At 42.1% G+C, this 9551-nt stretch overlaps 1 protein-coding gene across 5 annotated transcripts in view; it reads right to left on the bottom strand.

Moving 5' to 3' along the window:
• The window catches only part of LOC102303958 (zinc finger protein 665), a 38885-nt gene that overhangs the window by 28066 nt on the left and 1268 nt on the right, over positions 1-9551 (bottom strand). The window contains exons 1-3 of one of the 5 annotated variants that reach the window (XM_042214591.1): positions 8623-8642; positions 4906-4981; positions 3875-4723 (exon numbers count right to left, since the gene is read on the bottom strand). In XM_042214591.1, coding sequence (XP_042070525.1) covers positions 3875-4723; positions 4906-4923 — 867 coding nt within the window. In that variant the 5' untranslated portion in view covers positions 4924-4981; positions 8623-8642. Of the gene's footprint in view, positions 1-3874; positions 4724-4905; positions 5278-8622; positions 8643-9551 lie in introns of those variants that run through there. The other 4 variants (XM_005948611.3, XM_005948612.3, XM_042214593.1 and 1 more) reach the window with 4 other exon arrangements.

Here is a 9551-nt window from a genome sequence, read left to right as displayed (position 1 = left end):
CATATGATTGTTGGGTTTTTCTCTGTATCTATGAAGCGCCTTGAGGCGACTTTTGTTGTGATTTGGCGCTATATAAATAAAATTGAATTGAATTGAATAGTTCAGTTTAAAATAGGGTTCATTCGGTCGGTCAGCAGGTGGCAGTATCCTCGTACACTGGGGAGTAAACTGCCATTAAAAGAAACAGAAGAAGAAGAAAACATCTGCACATCCGCGGTACAAATCGGGTAGATCCGATTTGTACGGTCTGAATTTGCACATACATGTGCAGTAAGGATCGGGGAGTCCTGATCTGTGGCTATCTTTTTATTTTTCATTTTTCTCTACGTTAAATATAAATGTTTCATTATAACATTTTAAGAGATACTTATTATTGTTAACATCTTAACAGATACTCTGACCCGTAACTATCGTAAATGAGCGGAAGTAGTGGCCTTTCGCACATGCGTGGTACCGATCGGGTAGTGACAGTGACATGCGCATCAAGCAGAGAACGCAAAAAATTCCCAGATGTGTTCTCGCTCCGCCCGTTTTATCGAGCATGCATTGGTGGTGACTTGTGTGAACTTGGTACAGCTAAATATCCCAGAATGCATTTCGTCCAATATTTAAGCACGGCAACGGCGGATGAGCGTGGCTCAATTTTTTTAAATATTACTCTTTCTGGGTCACAAAATAAACTTTTAAGTTATTTTCAGGATAGAATGTAGTTGTGTAAACTTCAAATATCTGCTTGATTTATCAAGATATCCCATATATACAAAAGTGCTTCGACGTTTCCAGAGATGTCTGTTACCCACCAGCTTGATAGCAGACAGCTTGATAGCAGACTATCAGTTGGCTTTAAAAGATATTTCTATAACTTTATAATACAAGTATTACAACTAAACACTACTGTTTTCTGAGGGGGAATTATGTAAATGTAACAGGAATAACATTTCAGAGCAATAAAATCCATTAAAATTAAAACACAAAAACTTGATGTGCACATCTATACTTGCATCTTATTAAATTTAAGATTCAGGATTATTTACTGCAGGTCCAGAAATCAGAGCTACCTTGTGAGATCCAAGTGTGACATCAGCTGACACTCTTTACAGGAGTCCATTGGAACTCTGTGGAGCCTGATCTCAAGGTTTTTAAGTCTGACCCTGAAACCAGAAGAGGATCTTTCTGTCTCTGCAGAGTCATTGTGATTCAGTAATAGTAATGATTTAATGATCACGCTTACTCTGTTTGCACAGAGCAGATAATGTATAATGAGAATGGGATCGTTTGTGTTTGGAGTGTGAACTGAGATTCCTGAAGCTCTTGTCACACTGGTCACAGCTGAAGTTTCCTTCAACATGTGTACGTTCATGAAGGTTACGACTGCTCGATTGTGAGAACCTTTTGTTACAGTGTCTACACTTGTATGGTTTCTCTCCTGTGTGGACTCGTTTATGTCTTTTAAGCTGGTAAGCACTGGTTACAGGCGTGCTTTTAAACCCCACCGTGGAACAGTTCATGTTGTTTAAAATCAGATTGAGTGGGGAAGCCTCTTCCACATTCTTTACAGTAGATCATTTTGTCTTGTGTGTGTCTAAGCTGATGCTTTTTTAGGCTTCGTTGCTGATTGAAAGTTTTTCCACAAAGGTCACAACGAAACGCTTTCCCACCACCACACTGACAATAGGGTTGAAAACTGGATCCATCTGTGTTGCTCTGCTTCTAAACAAAGACACAAAGACAGTGTGAGTCAGTCCTTCAACATTTTAATCCTGAACCCCACCTGAAATAAAGAGCATCTCTGACAACATCCTATTATATTTTACTGTTTACATTATAACACTCAGCTTAATGGGCTACAATAAATGTCTGTGATGCAGAGGAACAGCAAGAAGCACTGCTACCCTGGCTGCAAACAGACTCTCACCATACTTATACATACATAGGACATTTAAATAAAACTTGGAGACTATTAAAAGTCAGCTGATTCTGAGGGGGTCAGGTGGGATACACTGATTGGTTTTAGTTAGATGACCCTCCTGTTGTTAAGTTAGTGGATACAAGTAAAATGGATTGATTCTTATAAAGCGCCTTTCCACTCTGAGCACTCAAAGCACCTTATACAACATACCTTACTCACACCTTCACACAAATTAATAGGAAAGGAAATTTCAGGAGATTTTTAAATATATTTCTTTTTTTGAAACTTGGAAGTGAGAGTTAAGTGAGCTGGGACTGAGACTCCACTGACAGTGAGACCACAAATAAAACCAGATGTCCGTGTGCAAAATGGAGGAAATATACTGTGGAAATACCACAAATCTCAGAAATAAAATTTAAAAAGTACCATAAGTAACTGTGTAAAGATCTGGTCTTTATTTGGAAATGAATATATTTATTTTACAGGGTTCCTCTACACTATATATATCTAGGGATGGGTATCGAAAACTGGTTCTTGTTGAGAACCGGTTCCCACTGCTTCAGTTCCTTGGAATCGTTTGCCATTTTTGCAAACGATTCCCTTATCGATTCCAGTCGCCCTGAATGACGTCACCACATTGCGGAGCGTAATTTACCTGGCAGGAAACACTACGAATATGCAAAAGCATTTGCTCACAAAACACGCGATGACCTTAAATGAATGTCGTGTTTTTAATTCCGCTCCGGACTCGTGAATCTCAGCCCAGCAGCAGCGGTAACGTTTGCACGTCCTCTCCCGTTAATGCGGCAGGTAAATAAACAACTAACAGTGCATATTATGTTAGCGCGATCTGCCTTATCTGCCATTACTGCCATTACTGTGCGTTTAGGTGACCATGATGAGAGACACAGACAGAGTCTGGCTGGCGCTCGCTGGCAGTTCTTGCTGCAGTCTACCGGTAGCGTCTCCTTTCAAGCCAGGATAGACTAATGTTACCGAGCAGTGACTAAGCTTATGGTAAAAGGCTTGCACCCATTTGCCACAGCAGATGATTTTCAGTAAGTGAATGTGTTTAATTGTAGGCAGGGACATTACTGGATATTCTTGTGTAATTGCTACAGAATAACTTATGTTATACTTTGTTATTGCTACAGAAGAATATTTATTTTATTATTTTACATTTACAATTTTTTTCCCCGGGGTCCCTGTGACACCACATTGAAGAGCCGTAGGCTGGATCTCTTAAGATCTCACTGCTGGGTTTGTAAGGCCATGTTACTCCTAAATTTCTATCTTGTTCAAAGAGAAGATATAAAACAAAGTTCTAAGCTAATCGACCTTAGTGTTCTCCTTTTTTAAAAAGAATCGATAAAGAATCGAATCGTTAAACAGAATCAAAAATGGAATCGGAATCGTGAAAATCTTATCAATACCCATCCCTATATATATATATATATCCATGCTAAATGATCATAATTACAATAGTCAAAATCAAACTGAATCAGAATTTAAAGGAGTTGTAAAATCATACCCAGTCTGTGAAGGTTCTCAGTCGTACATTATCGTAGTCTAAGGAGCTTGTAAAGAAAAGCATCTGGAGTTTTTAAAGTTTCTCAAAGATGTTTCACCTCCCATCCGAGAAGACCAATTAGTGCCATTTACAAGAGCCATATTCCATTCGATCCAGTTACTGCAGAGTGACTGGAATTAAGGTGACTTTCCACCAGTAGCTCTTAGGACTAATTTAAATAATGCTTCAAAACAATTGCAACTGTAAATCCTCAAATATTGATACAAAGTAACAGTAATAATTGCTGTTAGTTAGATGACCCATCATGTTCTTTACTGACATTTTCCAAATTCCAGTAGATGCCATTGAGTCCAGTAGAATTACTAACATGCTAACACAATTTAATGAGCCAAACAGTGACACTGAAATTAGAAGTTATAAATATAAATACATACCTCACAGTAACTGCACTTGTAGAGTTTCTTCCTGGTGTGGATCTGTTGGTGTATTTTCAGGTAACGTGGAGATTTAAAAGTCTTCTCACACAGGTCACATTTATAAGGTCTCTCCTCAGTGTGGGTAAGCATGTGGCTTTGTAACTGTGCATCTGTTGTAAACGGTTTCCAACACTGATCACAGCAGTAAACATCCTGTCCAGTGTGAATGCGGATGTGTCTATTTAGGTCCCCATTGCGACTGAAAGTTTTTCCACAAATGTCACATCTGTACTTATTAATTCCAGAGTGGGTAGCTAGATGATTCTGTAAGTGGCTACTGTGAGTAAAAGCTTTGCCACACTGATCGCAGCTGTGTGCTTTAACTCCACTGTGGATGAGTTGGTGTGCTTTTAAGTGTCGAGCCTGGGTAAAAGATTTCCCACACAAGTCACAGGTGTACGCTTTAACTCCACTGTGGATGAGTTGGTGTGTTTTTAAGCTTCCAGCCTGGGTAAAAGCATTTCCACACAAGTCACAGGTGTACGGTTTAACTACACTGTGGATGAGTTGGTGTCTTTTCAAGCTTCCAGGGTGGGTAAAAAAATCTCCACACAAGTCACAGTTGTACTGTTTAATTCCACTGTGGATGAGTTTGTGTCTTTTTAAATGTACAGCCTGGTTGAAAAACTTTCGACACAACTCACAGCTGTAAGCTTTAACTCCACTGTGGGTCAGCTTGTGTCGTTTCAAGTTTCCAGCCAGGGTAAAAGATTTTCCACACTCGTCACAGTTATATTTCTTCTCTCTCTTTCTTCTGTGAGGTTTGTCGGCCTCCTGAGAGCGCTGACTTCTCGCTTCATGTTGGTCCTGCAGTGACAGAGATATAAACAGAGGCAGTGAGTGAAATGCAGTCGAGGAAAAAACTGAAACTCCATTAGTGGAATAAAAGACATTGTAGGTGTGTTACCGCCACCTTCTGCTTATATTATCACATTACAATGATGTGCTACAATGAGAGTTGTAACGTCCACAGTGATATTTTTGCTCACCTTTTGGGTTGAAGTCATTGTTTCCTCTGTAGTGGCTGAGCTGAGTCTAAATGGCTCGTCTCCTCCTGATGATCAGCTGGAACAAAAAATATATTTATATGTATTTCATCCTTGACCAAAAGAAGCTGAGATGGAAAGCTCAAATCCACTGAAACTAAATGTCTTCAGTCAGTGTGTCAGCCTCCAGTTAACAACAGCGGTGAAAACTGCACTACTGAACCTCTACTGACAGAGTAACTGCAGTTTGGCGTTTCATTTGAACCTCATAGATTTTATTAAACAAAATGGATAAAAAATACTCTACAAAACAGAAGGTGAGCTGATAGTAAGAGGTTCATCATCTCAAACTACAGGGAGTGCAGAATTATTAGGCAAATGAGTATTTTGTCCACATCATCCTCTTCATGCATGTTGTCTTACTCCAAGCTGTATAGGCTCGAAAGCCTACTACCAATTAAGCATATTAGGTGATGTGCATCTCTGTAATGAGAAGGGGTGTGGTCTAATGACATCAACACCCTATATCAGGTGTGCATAATTATTAGGCAACGTCCTTTCCTTTGGCAAAATGGGTCAAAAGAAGGACTTGACAGGCTCAGAAAAGTCAAAAATAGTGAGATATCTTGCAGAGGGATGCAGCAGTCTCAAAATTGCAAAGCTTCTGAAGCGTGATCATCGAACAATCAAGCGTTTCATTCAAAATAGTCAACAGGGTCGCAAGAAGCGTGTGGAAAAACCAAGGCGCAAAATAACTGCCCATGAACTGAGAAAAGTCAAGCGTGCAGCTGCCAAGATGCCACTTGCCACCAGTTTGGCCATATTTCAGAGCTGCAACATCACTGGAGTGCCCAAAAGCACAAGGTGTGCAATACTCAGAGACATGGCCAAGGTAAGAAAGGCTGAAAGACGACCACCACTGAACAAGACACACAAGCTGAAACGTCAAGACTGGGCCAAGAAATATCTCAAGACTGGTTTTTCTAAGGTTTTATGGACTGATGAAATGAGAGTGAGTCTTGATGGGCCAGATGGATGGGCCCGTGGCTGGATTGGTAAAGGGCAGAGAGCTCCAGTCCCACTCAGACGCCAGCAAGGTGGAGGTGGAGTACTGGTTTGGGCTGGTATCATCAAAGATGAGCTTGTGGGGCCTTTTCGGGTTGAGGATGGAGTCAAGCTCAACTCCCAGTCCTACTGCCAGTTTCTGGAAGACACCTTCTTCAAGCAGTGGTACAGGAAGAAGTCTGCATCCTTCAAGAAAAACATGATTTTCATGCAGGACAATGCTCCATCACACGCGTCCAAGTACTCCACAGCGTGGCTGGCAAGAAAGGGTATAAAAGAAGAAAAACTAATGACATGGCCACCTTGTTCACCTGATCTGAACCCCATTGAGAACCTGTGGTCCATCATCAAATGTGAGATTTACAAGGAGGGAAAACAGTACACCTCTCTGAACAGTGTCTGGGAGGCTGTGGAGAATCTGCAGGTGTGTCTGGACTGCACCGACTGGCAGGTTTTCAGGATTGTTATCAACAGTTTGGATTATTATAGAGATGCTGTGACGTCCTGTGACATCAGCATCTGTGAGGACAGCTGCACAGGATCACACACCAGGATGAGTTAGTGGCAGAAGTGGCATGTTGAGTGCCTAGCGGGACTGTCTATTGAGGATATTGGAGATATCTACCTATTTGGAACCATGATAACAGGATTCTTGCTGATCGGAGCTGGCATGGCCCTGGCTTATCGGAAATTGAAGAAAGTGGTGACTGCTGTTCAAACCGGCACAAGGCTAGCCGCTATGATCGAAAGTGTGGGAAGAGCTGTGAGTGCTTGGACTGTTCTTACTGAACAAAATATGGGAAAGATCTTGGAGGAGCTCACAGCTCTTAAACGGGAGATACACCTGGAGACCAGTGATGGACATTAAGAACAACTGTAAAATTGATGCAGTCTGTTCGTCCGAAAACAACATAACCATGATTTCTCATGCGGCTACCCCCCACCCCGAAGGCGCCAGCTGGACGCTTGAAGGCTGAGGCCAACAACGCTTGGAGGCTGATGCCAAGGAGAACAACAACAATTCTTCCCTCAGATATGATAACGAGAACGAGCTGACTCTCTTGCCTGATTCTTCATTGCCACCTCAGTAGGCTGCGGACTGTTGATCTTTGCCTAATAGGCGGAAGGCCACTTTCTCAGGCTGAACACAGGACACGCATCCCGAAACGCACGCAAACATGTACACTGATACGCCCTCACCACCACCCTCCCTTACTCGAATCCAACGCCTCCCCATGCTTACCTCCCATGTGGACAGCGGCTCAACCGGAGTCGGGATCGCAAGATTGCAGATGCAGCTGTGCACACGGCATACTCCCCCATGTTGCTTGTCTGTGTTTTATGGTGTTATGGTATGATGATATCGGTGCTTACTTTATCTGCTATGGAGTTCTTGTTTTCTTCTCATGCTGACTCCCTTTTGGGAACCAGTAATTTCAGCTGCAGGCAACTGCAACCGACAAATAAAGGCATTCATTCCTTGTTCAGGTTTAGTGAGGCTAAACTCCAAAAACTGTTTTCAGCTAATGACTCTGATTCTGTCTGGAAAACACTCAGACAGTGAACCAAGCACAAACCTAAAGACCCCACTCTACCAACATTTCACACGTAGTCATCAGCCTGAACAGCTCCTGCTGTGGATTCTACCAACAATGACCTGTTACTCCCCCACCCAAGACATTCAACACCTTCAGCAACCCCTGTGATTATAAAACACGGCCTGGACATGATCACCACTTCATTAAGTTGCTTGAAGACGTTTCACCTCTCGTCTGAGAAGCTTCTTCAGTTCTAGGTTCAAATGGTGGAGAGTCCCAGATTTTATGGTGTGTTCACACCGAATGCAGTAGACACGACCAAAACGCGCCAGACGCCCCTAGCTTGACACATGCAAATTCGCACCTCGACGCGTGTCCTACGTGAATTATTGAAGTGGGGAAATGTGGGAGGAAGTTGTGCCAGACAGTATGTTTGCAAGATGGCAGCTGTCGAGCTAGCGTTTGAAGAGAGAGTCTCCCTTTTCTATTTACTGTGGAGAACAGAGCAGCGGCATAAAGGACGTCCTCACCGTACCTGGGTCCATCAGGTCCTCCAGAGGCATGAGCAGTTTGGTGAGTTTCACCATTTGCTCCAGGAGCTGCCCCTGGACGACGGGGCAGCTCCTGTAACTAACCTCTCTTTATTCTCTTAACTAATTGGTCATCACTATGTTGCTATATATTAATATTAGTATTTTCATTAGTATAATATGAAATAAATTCTACATGTGTCAAGTTCTGTGCCAATATTTGCTGTGTAGTAGAACTGAGACATTAGTCATTACAAAAATTTATTTCAAATAATATTAAAATTCTCAAACAGAAAAACATTAAACATAAATATAAACACAACTATTTACAGAGAGACTGGAATAAAAAGGACCCAGCTTAAAGTGGAAGACCCTCAGGGAGAAGGAGGAGAAAAATAAGAACACTGTCTCTGCCCTGGAGAGCTGCTGCCTCATCAGAAAACTACTGATTGCTCGGGTCACTTCAAATATAAATGAGGCTGTAGGCATCGTGGTGGGGGGGCGGCATCACGGGCATCGGCAAAAGAAAAAAAAAATGCTCGTACTCATGCTCCCCAGCCAGCGCATATTGGGAATGGCATACGCACCGATCGGTTTTCTGTCGCCCATTTGCTGGGAGTAAGGGCGCCCTCCGTTTGCGAGGTGCGCCTGCTGCTTGCGGCGCAGAGAGGAGAGGGCGGGGCGGCGAGGGATTCTCTGACTGGCTGGAGCAGCATCTAATAACCAACTCGCAAAATAAAACAAAACAAAAACAAACCAACAAACACGAAAACACCAGACATCATGATACAGACTTATAATTTGCACCGATGTTTTTTCAAAATTCTATACGCAAAAAGTGAACGCGAGAGCCCTCGGTGCGCCGGTTCGCTGCTGAAGTCAAAGTAAACTTTATTGTCATCTCCGCTACATACAGTCCAGCATATAGAGAGACGAGACGACGAGGCTCCAGTTACAGCAGTCCAAGTAAACAAACAATAAATGTAAGAAGAGTAAGAAAATAAATATACACTTTAGGACCAGGGGTAAAGGATCAATAACAATTTAAAATGTATAATTTACAGTTTAATGATTTAAAGTCTCACACACAACCCGTCGAAAGGGGAGGGGCTGCTTCCAAATAGAGCGCATTTCATTTATAATGTTGTAAATTCAAGCCCATTATGGATTCATGATTTGAATCCTGGGTTGTGTGAAATCTCAGAAATAAATCTTAGACAAAGTGAACCTGTGAACTAAGGTGTAGGTGTGTTAGATCATGTTGTGGTGATCCTCGGGTTGAGGGATGGGTGTTCATACTGGAGTGCAAAATTAAAACCAATGTAAGATGGACAAGAAAAGTTCAAAGCCATCAGTTCCCCAGTTTAGAAAGAACAGAAAAGAAGAGGAGGAGAAATGAGCAAAAGATACAGGTAAGCAGACGTGTGATTGGATGATGGCAGCTCATCCTGAAACAATCAGAGTCAGAATACTTTATTAATCCCTAAGGAAATAATGTGGGTTACAGTTGCTCCAA

The sequence above is a fragment of the Haplochromis burtoni genome, unplaced genomic scaffold (assembly GCF_018398535.1).
Source record: "Haplochromis burtoni strain Fernald_Lab_line unplaced genomic scaffold, NCSU_Asbu1 Contig_592, whole genome shotgun sequence".
Classification (NCBI taxonomy): Eukaryota; Metazoa; Chordata; class Actinopteri; order Cichliformes; family Cichlidae; genus Haplochromis; species Haplochromis burtoni.
The sequence above is the reverse complement of the archived record's forward strand: the minus strand, read 5'-3'. Positions and strand labels throughout refer to the sequence as shown.